At 49.4% G+C, this 16,695-nt stretch overlaps 1 protein-coding gene across 1 annotated transcript; it reads right to left on the reverse strand.

Annotated features, from left to right (window-relative positions):
* Positions 1–5,695: 5,695 nt before the first annotated feature.
* LOC116739657 lies at positions 5,696–14,298 on the reverse strand. Its single transcript, XM_032604195.1, is given in 7 exon segments — positions 5,696–6,338; positions 6,782–6,845; positions 6,959–7,043; positions 7,851–7,982; positions 9,014–9,118; positions 11,334–11,550; positions 12,595–14,298. Coding segments are annotated over 7 exon segments (831 nt in total). The 5' UTR covers positions 12,704–14,298; the 3' UTR covers positions 5,696–6,219.
* Positions 14,299–16,695: the final 2,397 nt, after the last annotated feature.

A 16,695-nucleotide genomic window follows, 5' to 3' on the forward strand; every position in this document is an offset into this window, starting at 1 on the left:
CCTCATATGTAGATAAACCCACCCCCTTGGCACATGCTTTGACTATTGGTAAGTTGCTTCTCTCACTTTGGTCACCTGTAAAGTGGGAATAAGAAGCTCTACCTCTCAGTGCTGTTGTGAGGACGAAATGACATCATGTAAAGACACCTGGCTTTGTACCTGGCACATAGGAGACACTCAGAAAACATTTGTCCTCTTGTGCCCCTGCTTTCTCCTTTTCCCCAGTGTAAACAAGGACCCACTTATATGACCATTAAGGGAAAATATGTATCCCATAGCATTTCCTCATATTTATCTATGGAAGAATGTTCCAGAACCTACTTGTATTTCTACCTTCTCAAACTTAGAGGTTGATAGACTAGACTTAAGCAAAGAGGAGAGTGGAGGGGCCATGTGGGTAAGGCTTACCTTGACAGAGCTCTGCTTGGCACTTTTAGTGATGATTTCCTTGAGCATTTCTCGGGACAAAATTATAGCAGTGTTGACATTTTTAGGATCTGGAGGAAGGGGACTTCCAGGCACAGGGGATATATTTTGGTTAAAGTGGGTCTAGAGAGAGAACGAGAGAAAAATCCCTGTTATCATGTGAGACTACCATCAATTTCAGTGTCTTTGGAGGCCTGGCTCTGATGTTGAGGAGTGAGGTGGCCCCATGTGAGCACCCCAGTGAATGAGCATGAAGGCAAAGGGCAGTTGACCTCCCATCCTCCATGTTGCAGGACTGTGGGGGAGTGGCAGGGTTTGTGGAGACGGAGAGAGGAGCCTCTTAGAGAGGAGGAAGCACTGCTCTCTCCAGCTGATTAGCCCTGAAGCAGACGGCTCGGTCCCCCAGACCTCTGATTTTCCAAGAGAAGCCACACATCTTAATTTTTCAGGTGAATTCCTCCATTTAAGTAGTGCTTCAAGTAACATGTGTGTGTATGCATGTTTGTACGTAACTCACAGTTCTCCCAACCTTAGAATGACTTTCTTCTCAAGCAAGCTCAAGCAAGGCTCATCTTATCTGTGGAATTCTGGCCTCCATTGAATAATTTCCTCTTCCTTTCATACGCATTTTGCTCTCTGTTTATAAAATACAGACCCCACATGGCAGGAAAAGTTCAGAGAAGTATGAAGAAGGGAAAAGAGATTCTGAGTGACGGCACTGGTATTTCTCCTTTATTTTTTTTTTTTGTTTGCATAGACCTAATGTAATTTTTATTTTGCTTTTGAAAAATTAACAGTACCTTCATAAGCATTTTTGTACACCATTACATTTTTTGAGAATTTTCTAATGATCTCATGCTTGACTCAGATATTTCCTTTTTGTTCTTTTCTAGTTTTTTTTTCTTTCCCCATCATTAATATCTGTATTTCTTTGTACTTAAATATATCTATACTCAGGATGTTTAATACAGATGGATTCACAGAAGTGGGTCCAAAACCTTGCCTCTCCTCATGGCCTAGATTTGCATTCCCTGGGCGGGTGAGTCGGTACTTTCTGCTTTCTTATGTATTGTCCGTTGAGTGTCTAGACCTGTGCTGGGCACGTCCTACTGGTCGAGAAATGGTCATCGTTGTAATGCCTCACAGGGATTGTACATTAGACTTAATGGAAGTGAATACATGGCCGACCCCTATGGCAGGCTTTTAGGTGTTATGGTTGAAGCCTGGGAGATTCACTCCGTGGTGCGTGTCATGCCTTGGTCATAGTTGGCACTCAGCATTGAGTGACCAATACTAGAGCGGGGATCTGAGGGAGAGGGTATGGGGTCCCTTTGGACAGGGTGTTCAGGGATGGCCTCCATGTCAAGTGACATTTTGTATCAGATGTGTGTGATATGAAGGAACCAAATGGGTGCAGGAGGATTGGAAAGTACACAGTGTCTCAGGCAGGCAAGAGCATGAATGCAGGCCTGGGGGATTTTAAACATGGTTGTTACATGATTTGTTCAGCCCCTTTTCCTTTCCCTAATTGCCTCAGGAATGAGGCTTGAATGGTGTCAGTAGCCTGCTGTGGTGCTCATCTGTATTCAGGATTTTCCAGTCTCTAGCCCAGGCTCCTTCTCACTTATTGTCTCATTTAATGGCTCCCCAAATTCTAGAGCCTATTCTCTGGGCCTCAGGTTTTTCCTATAATTTAGAGAATGCCCAGTCCTCTGTTAGGTTCCTACCACTCTATGTTTTGTGATTTTGTACGTCCTGTTATGGTCATGCTGTGGTATTCCCACAGCTTTACAATGCAAGAGTGTGGGAGAGGGAGGCGATTTTGACTGATGGGATGGTTAATGCCTGAAGTGGGGGTGTAGGGGCTGGGGTGGGGATTGGGTTGGGTCCCTGCCTTCAGGCTCAGCATTTTGCTGCAGGGCCCTCCCCAACTTCATTGCTCTCATACTGTGAACCTCAGCTACAGTTTCAGTTGCCCAAGGTCCCATTTTGGAATTGGCTGGAATGTTAGATGCATAGAACAAATGACATTGACCTTTTCCAGAGGGCAGAACCTAAGTAGAACCTATACATGATGATAAGCAGAAGACAAAACTCAGCTGTCCTGGGTCTTATTTTTCTTGGACATTTGAGGGAAATGGAATCATCTTTTAGGTGAAATTTGTGACACCTGTTGGTGGGTGAACTTTGATTTCAGTGCATCCATTGATTCTTTGGACCCAGAGAATGAACCCAACTCCAGAGGTCGGGAAGGGGCACATCAGGGATGCAACCTCTGACGGCCCTTGGGACCTCCCAGTTCTTTGTGTCTCTGTCCTTTAGCTTTAGGAGGTGGGGCAGCCTTTGAATTCTGCTAATCCAGGATCCATGGGAAGGTGTTTCATGCAGATGTGGTTTCCCAGGCTGGGCACAAGGACAGTTTTTGTTCCCAAGCTCTAAGTGATTTGACCTGCTGACTCTTGAAGGAGAGGGCCCTTTCAAGGTTGTCCAAGGCTTGGCTGGGATCACAGTTGTAGGTCATAAGGCAGGGACGAATTCTTAATGACCTCTGTGTGAAGAGGTCTTAATAGGCCCAGCTGAGCCACAGTTGTCTTGGTTGGCATTAGGATTATGACCTTTCATAGGTGTTTTTTTTTTTTTCTTGGCGGTACGCAGGCCTCTCACTGTCGTGGCCTCTCCTGTTGCGGAGCACAGGCTCCGGACGCGCAGGCTCAGTGGCCATGGCTCACGGGCCCAGCTGCTCTGCCGCATGTGGGATCTTCCCAGACCGGGGCACGAACCCGCGTCCCCTGCATTGGCAGGTGGACTCTCAGCCACTGCGCCACCAGGGAAGCCCCAATCCATTGATTTTTTTTTTTTTTTTTTTTTTGCGGTACGTGGGCCTCTCACTGTTGTGGCCTCTCCCATTGCGGAGCACAGGCTCCGGACGCGCAGGCTCAGTGGCCATGGCTCACGGGCCCAGCCGCTCCGTGGCATGTGGGATCTTCCCGGACCAGGGCATGAACCCGTGTCCCCTGCATCGGCAGGCAGACTCTCAACCACTGCGCCACCAGGGAAGCCCCCAATCCATTGATTTTTGAAAGTCGTAAATTATTATAGAAGACACTATAAAATGTATACAGTAAAAATGAAAGTCCATCCCAACACTTCTTCCCCTTTTCTCCTAAATCCTATTCTCAGGGGTAACCACTATTGACATTTTGGAGTATATCCTGACAGACTGTTTTCTACACACATAGAAGAATGAATAGATGGGAACATTCTAACCAGATGGTCCTGCACCTTGTTTGTTCCTCTCAACATCAGTACATATAGAACAACCCCTTTCTTTTAAACAGCAGCATAGAATTCCACCTTATATAGCCATTACCTGACTTATTTTACCAATTCCCTATTGATGGACACATAGGTTAACTTTATTTTTCACCCTGTAACAAGTGAAGCTGCAAAGAACACCCTTGCACATGTACCCTCATCCACTGGTGTAAGAATTTCTGTAGACATGAAATCACAGGATTCACTTCTAGTCTCAGAGCTGCCACACCTGTGTGGAAAGGAGGGAACAGTATGGGGAGGCAGGAGCCCTGGCTCCAGTCCTGATCCTACCTGCTGGGTGACTTGGGAAAGTCACTTTCCCTATCTGGGCCTTGGTTTCCCCATGTTAATAATGGAGCAATAACATTAGATCTCTTCCAGATATAGATCTTGGGATTTCATATTTCAATGTTTACTGAGCACACCCTGTGTACCCTTCAGAGAGTATACTGTTCATAGTCCCCGTCCCCAAACTGGAGAGACAGTGAACACACAAAGTTAAATAAATGAACACACACAAATATACATATGTGTGTATATGTATATATACAACTTCCCATATATAACTTTACTCATACTCATATACACAGTGAGATCAGTATTTCGAAGGGAACAGAGTAAAAAGAGAGAGAGGGTTTTGGGTGAGGGAGAGAGAAAAAGCTTACTTTAGATATTTACATGTGGTGGTCAGGGAGCAGCTCTCTGAGGTGATGACATTTGCACAGAGACCAACAGTGGAGAGAAGAGTGTTCCAGGCAGGGAGACAGCATGTGCAAAGGTCCCGAGGTGAGCACCAGCCCATCCTGTGTGGCTGGAGCATAGTGGGTGAAGAGACAGAGCTAGAGAGGTGGGCAGGAGCCAGATCTCACGAGGCCCTGGGGCTGCGGAGAGGAGACTGGACTTTATTCAGAGCACGATGAGGAGCTGCTGGGGGCTTCTGAGCAGTGATCTATCTGTATTTCTCCTTCATGTGATGCCCTCATCGACTCTGGGAACTTGCTCTTCCCGTTGACTTCTGTGTGTGTGTGTGTGTCTGTGTGTGTGTGTGTGCCTCCTTGCCACCATTCAGGCCATCTCCTCAGAGATGTATTCACTGACTACAGTGTCCAGGGTAGCTCTCTCACCTCCATCACACACTTGCTGATCCATTGCTCTGCTTATTATAAATAAGATACATTATTTTATTTATCTGTTTTCTTGTTCAGTTTCTATTCCTCCAGTAGACTTTGATCTGTGAAAGGGCAGGGACCCTGTGTGCACAGGGCATGGCACACAGTAGGCCTTCAATACATGTTTGCAGCATAAATGTTATGAAGAGAGGAACAACAAAGGGGTGTTCAAGGAAGTCTTTCCAGAAGAAGGAACTTCTATACTGGGTTCTGAAAGCTGAATAAGAGTTCTCCAGGTGAGGTCCAGAGAGAGGAAGTGACTTACCTAGGCCCACCCAGGAAGGCACTTATGCCACCTGGGCCTTGGTTTCATGTGAAAAGTAGAGCAGTAATGTACTTCCTTTTCTCAAACACTCACCGTGGGGTCCTGGAGGTTCACATGTATCTCCTTGCTGGTGTAGAGGCAGGACAGGATGTCATTGTAGGTTTCCAGTGAAAAGACCAGGTCTGCCAGGCTGCCCGGGGCTAACTTTGGGAGGGGCTTGGGGGCTAGGTGGTCAGGCCTTGGGGCTCTCTGGCCTGGGCTGCAGGGGTCATAAGCTTTAGAAAAATGAAGGAGGTAGGAGAAATTCAGAGGGAACAGTCTCCTCAGGCAAAAACTGGTTACAGCTAACCTATGGAGGGTTCACTATGTATGTGCCAGACACAGCGCTGAACACTTACAGGCACAATCTCATTTTGACCTCACAACAGCACCATGAGATGGAAACCATTTGATAGATAAGGAAGCTGAGGCCCAGAGGAGTGAAGTGACTTTCTCAAGAGCCTATACATGGTAAGAGGTGGAGCTGGGTTTTGAACCCATCAGCTACGCTTCCTTGCTTCTCCCTCATGTAACCCCATTCTTTTCTCCGTGACTTTGTTAACAGTGCCTCCTTCCTATCCACTCAAATCCTCCTGTCCTCCTGACTCACCTGCTACCATCCCATGGAGGAGAGGGGCAGCCAGCCTCATCCCTTCTCTGGGCCTCGGTTTCCCCATCTGAGGGGTCCCTTCCAGCTGGGTGTTACACACGGTCCTGCCGTTCCTGAGCCACCCCACCTGCCCTTTTGTTGGAGCCTAATTTTCACTTGTGGGACATACAGCCCCGTGGCCTCTCCACCTTTCCAGGGTTGAGCGGGACTTCCCAGGCTCAGTGTGAGCTCCGGAGGGTGGGGCCTGCCTGGTCTGCCCTTTCTTCTCCCTTCCCCTCTCTCCTCCTCTTTTGCCCACCACTTCCTTTGCTTGGTCCTTCTCCTCTGCCTCCTATCCAGAGAAGCCGCACCTCATTTTCCTCTGTGCCCATTCTCCCCCAGACCAGTGGACATCCTCAGAGGGTCTGCCCTGGCCAGGGGCTGCTCACCTGGACTTTCATCAGGATGGCCTCCTCCGTGAATTCTGTGCTGGTGACATAGTGCTGGAAATCTTCCGGGCCGGAGATGGCTGGGGCTGCAATGAGGAAATGGAACTGGGGCTCAGCCTCCCTGGGGGTTGGAGGGAAGGGCATGGAGAGGCACTGAAGCAGCGAGAAATTTCTTCTCCCTCTCTGCTTAGCTTTAAGTTCATTGTGGGCTGGGGCTCAGCTTCTTGTAACAATGAGCATTTATTGAGCCATAACTCTGTGCCAGGTTTTATGTATTATCACTACAGTCCATTCTGTGAGCCTGTGATTAATTCCATTTTACAGACTGGGAAACTGAGGCTCGGGGGGGGAAATGATTTACCAAGGTCATAAGGCATAATGCCCTTTTCCCCCTCCTCTAGGAAGTAGGCTCCCCGAGGGAAAGCTTTGCCTGTTTTATTTCCCATCATATTTCCAGAGCCTAGAAGAGTTCCTGGCACACAGTAGGGGGACAGCAGATAAGCCCCTTCCTTGCCTGGGAGCTACGAGCACAGAGTGATGTGTAACAGGTCTTCCAGCAGCGAGTTGAGCAGGGCTGTGGCCAGGGGACACCCCTGGAGGGAAGGCATGAGGGGGTCATTGTTGAGGTCAGGGCAAGATCAAGGGGCTGTCCCATGGGGTCACACCCCTCTCTCAGGGGGTGGGGCGGGGGGAATGAGCAACTTACTATCTTCTGTAGGAGGAAGGGCAATGCCTCATCCAGGACATCTGTCACTAAACCCAGAGCTTTGTTCACCCAGAGGGGGTCCATCCTAGAGGCGGGGAGAGCAGGTGGGGTCTGAGACACCATGGAAGGGGAGACTGAGGCCAGAGAGGGGAGTCCAGGGCAGGGCTGAGGAAAGCCCCAGTGGACCTGTGAACAGGGAAGCTCAGGGTGGCTGCTTCCTTGCCCGCCTGGTGTCCCTCTCCTCTCCTCTCTCCTCTTTCTCCCCTTTCCTTTTCTGTTGTTTTCCATTCTTGCTTTCTTGCTTTCTCTCTTCTAGACTTTGTCCTCCTCCACTTTATTTCTTCCTGATTGTCCCTTTATGCCTCTCTTGCTTTATTTCTCTCTCTAATAAAGGTCTCTGGGATTTTCAAATCCCAGAGTGGAAGTTAATGGAAGGCTTCCTGGAGGAGGTGGCTTTTTTGTTAGGTATATTAAGAATCATAAGCAATGGCCACTTTATGCGGCAGGTTCTGTGCTAAGTAGCTCACAGGAGTTAGCTCATCTCTTCCCCACAACCACCCCATGCTGGCTGAGTTCTGTGATCCTGTTTATTGGTGAGAAAACTGAGGCTTCTGGAAGCCAAATAGCTTGACCAGGGCTCCTGGTGTTAGTAAGCAGCCAAGCCAAGATTTGACCTGCGTGGATGCACACTTTGGCCATAACATTCAATGTGAAGGCAGGAGATACTGATGGGTGGTGTGTACAGCTGGTGGTCTTGGAGATGACCCTGTCCCTGACACCCTTGGTCACTCTAGACAGCTTAGGCTGGGGAGAGGCAGCCTAAGACTGAGACTCTCTGGGGAGAGTCTCAGTGAAGGGCTGGGTGCAGGAGTGGTGGGGGATAGGTACTCACTGCTCCAGAACCTCAGTGCTCAGGTATCCTGGTGGGGTGTGGCACTCCTCAAAGGCCACATTGGTCTTGTTCCCCGTCTGCTCCAGCTGTACCCCGATGCAGATGTTCTTGGTGACTTTGAACCACAGGATCCTGTAGGGGCAGCATGTCTGGGCAGGCTCCAAGCCGCAGCCCATGACTGAGTCCAGAAGTCACAGGCTGGTGGGGCCTGCAGTTGTCTGGAGGGCTCAAATGAAAAACTGGAAGAGTTCATTAAAAATACAGGGTTCAAACTTTGGAAAACCTAAAAGATCTGGAAACTCTCGGCCAGCATCCTCACAGGCGGCTGATGTGACCTGGAGATGGGCCATATCCTCTCCTGTTTGCTGCAGTCCCCACCAGGCCAGGGGTCAAGCTGCATTTTTACTGCACATCATTATAAGGGTGATGATATGTTTATTGTATAGCAGAGAAATATTTCTCTGTGCCCACATCCGGGTGAAGAAAATATTTCTTTATGCTCATTTTCTATTAAAAAGGGAAGCTAGACAAAGAATGCCATCTTTCACACACACAAAAAAAGAGAGTGGGCATATTCCTAAGGGGCATGTAAGAATATTCCTGTTTCATGTGCAAATCACTCCCTTTATTGGCTGTTGTGTTTACAACCCCAGGTTGGCATCATCTTCCACAGTTTAGTGAGCGGTCTGAGCTCTTAGATTAGCAGTGAACTCTTACAACAGCCAAGGGCAGTAGGGGACTGGATCATAACACTTTGTGGATGAGGCCCAGAGGACAGACACCCTTACTCAAGTTGCCTGGATGGTAAGTGGGATTGGCGTCCAGGCGTGGTGGACCCCAAGGTGAGCTTGAACCAGACCCTCCTTGGATCATCCCATGAAAGTATCTGCCTTTTATTCAGATGGGGCACATGTCCCCAGACATGGAAGTCAGAGGGTTTTATCTCAGCCTCTGCTGCAGATTTCACTGTGTGATCCTGGGCAGGTCCCTCTCCTACTTGGTGCTTCAGTTTCCCCATCACAAAAAAGTGACTTTGAAACATGCCCAAGTGGAAAGGATTATTGTAACCCTTTTGGTGACATAGGCAGCAGAATTTTGCTAGCCTTGCATGGCTGCCTGGAACCGAGGGAGGTGGAGAGGAAGCCCCCAGAGCACACACTCACCTCTAGAGCGAGAGGTACAGTTTGCTTCGCAATGTGACTTGCAGCAAGCTGTCACTCAGGATTTGTAGGGTGACATCAGGGCCTTTGGCATCTTCTGTGAGCAACCTGTGAGTGGGTTGGGGGGTGTTGTTTGTATGGCCTGGTAAGGCCCCTGTATCTCTGTGGAGTGTGTCTGTATTGGCTAGAATAGGGGCAGACCCCAGGAGGGGTGGGGGCTGCTTTGGGACAACCCCTTCCCTGACCCTTCAGCCCAGCTGCAGAACACTGGGCTCTAGTTACAGCCTCTAAGCCTTGAAGACCTGGGAAAGTCCCTTTCCTTCTCCAGGCGTCAGTGTCACCCTCTACAAAATGAGGAGAATACAGTGGAGGACCTGTCCATGCATATTAAACAGGTCTGAATTAAAATATAAGGGTTCTGCAAAAAAGACGCAAGCAGGCAGGAGTCAGAGAGAGCAAGACGGCTGGTGATCCCACCGCCTTCCACTCAGGGACCACCTGCCCTGCTGAGCATCCAAGAAGGAGGACATGAAACTTCTGCTCCCCGTGATGGCCTCAGGTCCTCGCATCTCCCTGAGCTAAGAGGAACCCAGAGTTTTATGTACTTTTTGAACATTAGATACAAGCTGGTGACTTACCTGGTGCCCACTGGAGTGGGCAGCAACAAGTTCCAGTGCTGGAGGAAGACCTGGATGGGTTGGGCTCCCCAAAGGCTGTATGCCTGCCTCCACCATGGCACCTTCCAGAGGTTTTTGAAGAATGACTTGGACCATGTGGGGTTTTTCCTACGGCCCTCCCAAGCTGATGCCCTGTGCCAGGATGGGTGAGTAGAGGTGGTGCAAATGCACAGGCAGGGGTGAGTGGTGGCTAGTCCTAGGCCTTAGGATGGGCTGGGGCAGGTGTGGGCCCAGCACCCTCCTCCCAGGCCTCTCTGGGAAGCACCCCTACCCACCCCAGGCCCTAGCTTTTCATTTCATTTCACCCCCGTCAGAAAACTTCTTCTGGACTCTATCATCTTAGGACCCATCTGGCTCTCCCTCCTCATTCTGGGGGATGGATTCGGAGGCCTACCTGTGGCTACACAGTTGACCTTGCAGGAACCCCTGCCCCAACCTACATAAATATTATTCATTTATGTTGGTACTTATTTTGCCAGAAGTCTCCAACTCATTTGCCTTCAGGGCAAAGCAGGTAACGTAAAGGGAGTGGAGGAGGGGGTGTCTGGGGACTGACTTAGGGACTACAGATCCTACACCAATGATTGCCACGTGGGAGGTCAGGCCAGGTGTGGCCAGATCTTTGTTATAGAGAGAGTTGCTATTAGGGGTTGAATTGTGTCTGCCTTCCACCCCCCCAATTCATATATATATATATATATATATATATATATATATATATATTTATTTATTTATTTTGGCCACATTGGGTCTTAGTTATGGCACACGGGGTCTTTAGTTGCGGCATGCAGGCTTTTTAGTTGCAGCATGCAGACTCTTAGTTGCTTAGTTGCAGCATACATGCGGGATCTGGTTTCCCGACCAGGGATCGAACCCAGGCCCCCTGCACTGGGAGCATGGAGTGTTTCCCGCTGGACCACCAGGGAAGTCCCCCAATTCATATATTGAGTTCCTAATCCCCACCTTATAATGTGAACTGATTTGGAAATAGGGTTGTTGCAGATGTAGTTAAGATGAGATCGTACTGGAGTAGAGTGGGCCCCTAGCCTAATGTGACTGGTGTCCTTCTAAAAAGGAGAAATTTGAACACAGACAGAGACACACAACCAGGGAGATTGCCAAGTGAAGAGGAAGGCAGAGATCAGGTGATGATTCTACAAGCCAAGGAAAACCAGACTGCCAGCAACCCTCCAGAAGCTAGGGGAGAGACATGGAAAACGCCTTGATCTCAGAATTCTAGTCTCCTGAATTTCTGTTGTTTAAGCCACTCAGTTTGTGGTATTTTGTTATGGCAGTCCTAGCGAACTAATACAATCAGAAAATCTGGATTTTTATTAAAACACTCCAGATTTTTATATATTGGCAAGTCACTAAAATATTAAAAAAATACTATGGGAGTTTGCAATACCCAGGTATAAGCTGAATGTGGAGGGTTGGAGGGCTGCCAGGCTAAGATCCCTGATTGAGACTCTGCTTTGTTCCTTGGAGGATTTCAAGTGGCTTCAAGAGGTTTAGGGACAATAAAAATGTACTTGCTGAGGGCTTTCCAGGCTGGAGAAAAGCTCCAACGACGCTGGGGCCTCCTACCCACCAACAAGGTGAGAACACTGTTTCTGAGGGGGAAGAAAAGCCAGAAGGCCACTCACCCACCCAACTGGAGCAGCTCCCCCAGCAGGGGGAAGCTCTGCCCCGAGAGCAGGTCCCAGACCAGCAACAGATCAAGCCCACTGCTCTCTTTGGAGAGGCCTTCTCTTACGAAGGGCAGGTGGTCCAGGATGGTGACTCCTTCACTTGTGACCCCCATCACAGGGATCCTGGCCACACGGTCCAGGACATGGTGTTTCGAGAGCAGGCCTGAAATGTCTGAGGACAAGGCCCTCCTCAGGGTGGGGCTCGCCTTTCATTCAGTCGTTCAACAAAGGCCCACCAGCACCTGCCCCGAGCCAGCGATTTAGACAGTCATTTAGCAACAGGTACTTATGAAGCACTTACTCTCTTCTGGGTTCAGGACCCGTGGGGTTCGTTCTAGGAGCAGGGGTGGGGGTGGGGTGGGGGCGGGCACAGAAAACAATTGAGCCCTCAGATAAGCAAGCAAGGCAATTTTTGAAAATAAAATGGAGTCGAATTGGAGCATGACTAGGGGGAAGGTCTACTTTAGATAGGGTAGTCAGGGAGAGCCTCTCTGAAGGGGAGGCATTTGAGCTGAGACCTGAATGAAGTGGAGAAATCCACGATTGCAAGACCTGGGGAGAGAGCAATGTAGACAGAGGGAACAGCACATGCAAAGGCCCTGAGGTGGTAATGAGCCTGGTGAGTATATGAAACAGAAAGATCAGTGAGGTTGGACTGTGTTGAATGGGGAAGGAGGTGAATGGATAAAAAATAGCTCACAGCCAAGAGTTAGGGAGAGACAGAAAGACAGACAGACAGAAAGGACAAGTACAGTACACTTGGATAAGGCCATAGATGAAGCTTCACCAAAGAGCTGTGGGAACCCAGTGGAAGGATACTCCTTCTGCTGGGGAAACTGGGACTATTAAAGCTTTGCCTTAAATGGTGAATCAGAATCCATTGTGTTGAGAACGGGGGAAAGAATAGCACAAGCAAAGGAAGGAGGCTGGAAAGTCTATAGGGGCGGTCAGGGCAGGTGGTGGTAGAAGAGGCTGGAGAGGCAGGGCCTTGAAAACCAGGATGAAGAGCTTGGAGCTTCTGAAGGTACTAGGGAGCCACAGCAAGTGTTAGAGCAGGGGAAGGATGGGGTCAGCTCTGGGCAAAGGAAGGCAAATTCTGCTGCTGGTGATGGGGAGGCCAGAAGAGGAAAAGGCTTGAGCAGGGAGGTGGTGTCACCTTCCACCCCTGCTCTTCCCTGAGTTCCTGCCTCCTGCCACCCACCCCTTAAAAATCTACCTGTTTCCAGCTGATCCTTGCTGAAGCGCAAGAAGACTAGGTGCTGGGCCTCCCCTGGGGCCTGGGGCAGCAGCCCCCAGCATAGCAGTGACCCCCAGAACAGCAGCATCCTCCTGGCCAGGACCTGGGGACACAGAGCTGGGAACCCCACTGGCCACCTCACTGGGGAGCCACTGGCTAGCTTCTCCCACCTCTGCCTCTCCTAGAGCCATCTCTCCAGCTTTCTTTCCCTCTCTTCTCCCCCTCGCTCTAGATCTGCTAGTCCTTGAACACAGCCTTACCCCCACCATCTCACATTAGTGCTTTCGGTTCCTTCTGCCTGAAATGTCCTTCCCTCTCAAGTGGGCTTTCTTCAAATCTGGGCTTTGCCACTTCCAGACTGTGTGACCCTGAGCAAGTTACTTGATCTCTCCGTGCCTCAGTTTTCTCATCTGTAAAATGGGGGACAATCATAGATTGTTGTGGGGAATGCACTCAATATGCGCAAAGCACTTAGCAAGCAGTGTGCCCGACAGCTGTTAATGTGGCTGTGCGACATTGTGAGACATTAAAACCATGGAGGTTTCTGAATCTTGAGGAGGACAAGGATTGGGGGTCCTGGGGGAAGCTCCATAGTGACCAGGGTAGGCACCTGGGGGGGCTTAAAGTCATGGCTCTTTACCAACTAGTAGGGAAATACTTCAGTATTTCAAACAGTACGTTTATACTGGTTCCTGCCTGTTGAGCCTCAGCCCAGGTGGCCAAGTGGCATAGTTGGGACCCCAGAGCCTGCAGGCAGGGGGCGCTCCAGGTGGGCAAGGGTGTGCTGCCAGGAGATGCAGCCTTTGGAACTGCAAGGCAGAGGCCAGCTGGATACAGACACGTCCAGGGCAGATGCCAGCGTAAGCAGGGCCCATTAAGGAGCCACCACATCCCCACCCCAGTGCCCATGAAGACATTACCCAGAGGGTAAATGCTGCCTCTGGGCAAAGCCCCCAAAGTGGCTGAGCCTACTCTGGAGTGCCTGAGAACATCCTGGCATTGTCTCAAATCAGCAACATCCAGGTTTTTTTGCTTGATGGCAGGAATTCAAAACAGTGATTAAAATGGGTCCTAAAAAAAAGAAAGTTTCTTGTTTATTTGCAGATGTGAATTTTGGACTGGGAAATGTGTACTCATGGCATTAACTATTCATATTCTGCTACCAGGCTGATCTTAAATTCATCCACTACTCATCCAACCAGTGTTTAGCCAGTGCCCATGTTAGGCACTTAATCAGTTCACCCAGGTCAGGTCTCTCCTCCCTTCCTGCGCTTAGTACTTCACACCGTCCCCCAGCCGTCTCCATCTCATACCAGTCTTGAATCATACTGGCCCCGACTTTTACTTGAGTCCTTACTATGTAGCAGGCTCTATGCCGAGAGCTTTACAAGCTTTGTTGCATTATTGAATCCTTACCATAATGGTCTGGGATCATTGATAGCAGGCCTATTTTACGGAAATGAGCACAGATAGAAGAAATGGCTTGCCCAGGGTCACACAGGTAGTGGCTGCAGAGCCTGTATTGGAACCCAGTTTGGCTGAGAATCTATGCACCACATCACCACATTATTGTAGGTACTTAAGAAATATTTGCGAAATGCCCATGTTAGCCTCCTTGTCCTTACCTCTCCAAGAATAGGGCTGTCCAGAATCTCTCCTGGGCCTCTGTCACTAGCTTCTCAGAAAGGCACAACTTTTTTTTTTTTTTTTTTTTTGTTTGTTTGTTTTTTTTTTTTTTTCAGTATGCGGGCCTCTCACTGTTGTGGCCTTTTCCATTGCGGAGCACAGGCTCTGGACGTGCAGGCTCAGTGGCCATGGCTCACGGGCCCAGCCGCTCTGCGGCATGTGGGATCTTCCTGGACCAGGACATGAACCCATGTCCCCTGCATCGGCAGGAGGACTCTCAACCACTGCGCCACCAGGGAAGCCCAGGCACAACTTTTATAACCCGAGCTCTGAAGCTCGGGTGGGTGGAAACATGGCAGGAAGTCCAGCCTCCTGGCCGGTTTGTACTCTGTGGAGCCCTTCAGAGGAGGGAGGGGTCCTCTTGGCACCGGAAGGCTAGGGGCTTCTGGCCAAAACTGATGGGGCTAGTCACTGGGGTCCTAGGGGTAGGTTCTAGTCCTGGGCCAACAGACCCCAGGGAGGAAGTAGGTGGGGGCCTTGTGGTTTTGGGGGTGGGCCCTTTCCCTTAGGAGCCACATCAGTGCTATGGAGCCTGGGGCAGGGCCTCCAGCTCTCAGGAGGGGCCCAAGGAGGCTCCTGTTGCAGGATGTAGCAGTCACAGGACCCAAGGGAGTTAGGATGTATGTTGGGGTGTGTGTAGAGGAGAGCAGGGCTAGAGGCAGGCCTGAGAGGGGCCCAGTGACCACATTGTGGCCACTCCCCATGCTCTTTCCATATATGGCACCCATGCCATGCCTCTGCAGCCAGACAGGTCTGGGTTCAATCCCCACTGTCACTCAGTAGCTGTGTAAATGTTGGCCAGTTACTTTCCCTCCTGAGCCTCACTTTTCATGTCTGCAAAATGGGAATAATAATCCATCTATGTCTTTTGGTATTGTGAACATTCATTGGGGCAATTCATGTGGATGTTCCAAAAAAGTTGCTTATTTTAATTTCCATTTTATAGATGAGAAAATGGAGACTCAGGTTAAGTGATTTACTCAAGGTCACACAGCATGTCTATGGCAAAACTGGGATTTGAAATCAGGGCCCAGAGAGGAAACTGGCCATCCAGTGAAAGGGAAATTTGGTGTTATTATATAATGCAGCTCCAAGACCTCAAGTCCTCACTCCCAACCAAACTGCTCTGCAGACCTCCTCTTCCGTGAGAATCTTGACACCACCATTGTGAGTGCACGTAGCTGGCTGTGTCAGGATCCACTCCTTCATTAACTGCTGTCCAGTGCAGTCATCTCAGTGGTGCAGGACTCACCTCTAGGCGGCTTTTAGATTTTCCTTGTGGATAATTCCTTTCCCTTTCACAGTCAGAGATGTGGTTAGGGCAGGTGTTAAACTCCATTCTTGGGCTGGAACATGGCACAGAGGGGCTGATGATGAAAGGGCTGGTTCTGGAAGACAGCAGCTGTGCAGGAAATGCTAGAGCAACGTTAACTACGTGCTCCCAGTGCAGAGGGCCTGGGTTCAATCCCTGGTCAGGGGACTAGATCCCATAAGCATGCCGCAACTAAGAGTTTGCAAGCCACAACTAAGGAGCTGGAAAGCTGCAACTAAGGAGCCCATGAGCTGCAACTAAGATCCAGTGCAATCAAATAAATAAATGTCAATGGCTGATATTAGTATGGTTTGGTGCCGTATTTCAGATGGGATGTACTTATTCTAGGATCTCAGCATCATAGAATCGTGGACGTTTTGGTTGGAAGATGCTTTAAAAGTTGGCAGGTCCCCCTCATTTCTGTCAATTGGGTCTCAACATTACTGCCAAGTGCTGTCCTCCTGCCTGGGCAGAGAAAGGCTCTAGGGTTAATTTCCTCATCTGAGTCACTAGGGGCTGGTGTAGGATATTGGTGGAAGCACAGAGGTCTCCCTTCCCTTCCAAGATCTGGCCTCTCTAAACAGGATAGGAGGGAAGATTTTGACTGGAGCACCATGAATTCTGTATGTTTACCTCATGGACTAATCTCTGCTGAGAGACGGGAGATTTCCTGGGGGTCTCCTCCATGAAAGGGAAGCCCTGGGAAGGACACAGAGAGGTACAAGACATCATTATTGTCTGTCTTTGAGCCCCAGTCTATTCATCTGTAAAATGGGAAAGTTAACCCACAGGAAGCGTCTAGTACTGTACTGGGAACTGAGTAGCCCTCAGGGAATAGAGTCTGTTAGTTGTCACTGTTATTTTGAGGAATAGATAACAAACATATGGATAACAAGGGGGAAGGGGGGTGGGATGAATTGGGAGATGGGGATTGACATATATACACTATTGATACTGTGTATAAAATAGATAACTAATGAAAACCTACTGTATAGCACAGGGAACTCTACTCAGTGCTCTGTGGTGACCTAAATGGGAAGGAAATCCAAAAAAGAGGGGATATATGTATACTTACAGCTGAT

This window comes from Phocoena sinus, chromosome 15 (genome assembly GCF_008692025.1).
Source record: "Phocoena sinus isolate mPhoSin1 chromosome 15, mPhoSin1.pri, whole genome shotgun sequence".
NCBI classification, from domain to species: Eukaryota; Metazoa; Chordata; class Mammalia; order Artiodactyla; family Phocoenidae; genus Phocoena; species Phocoena sinus.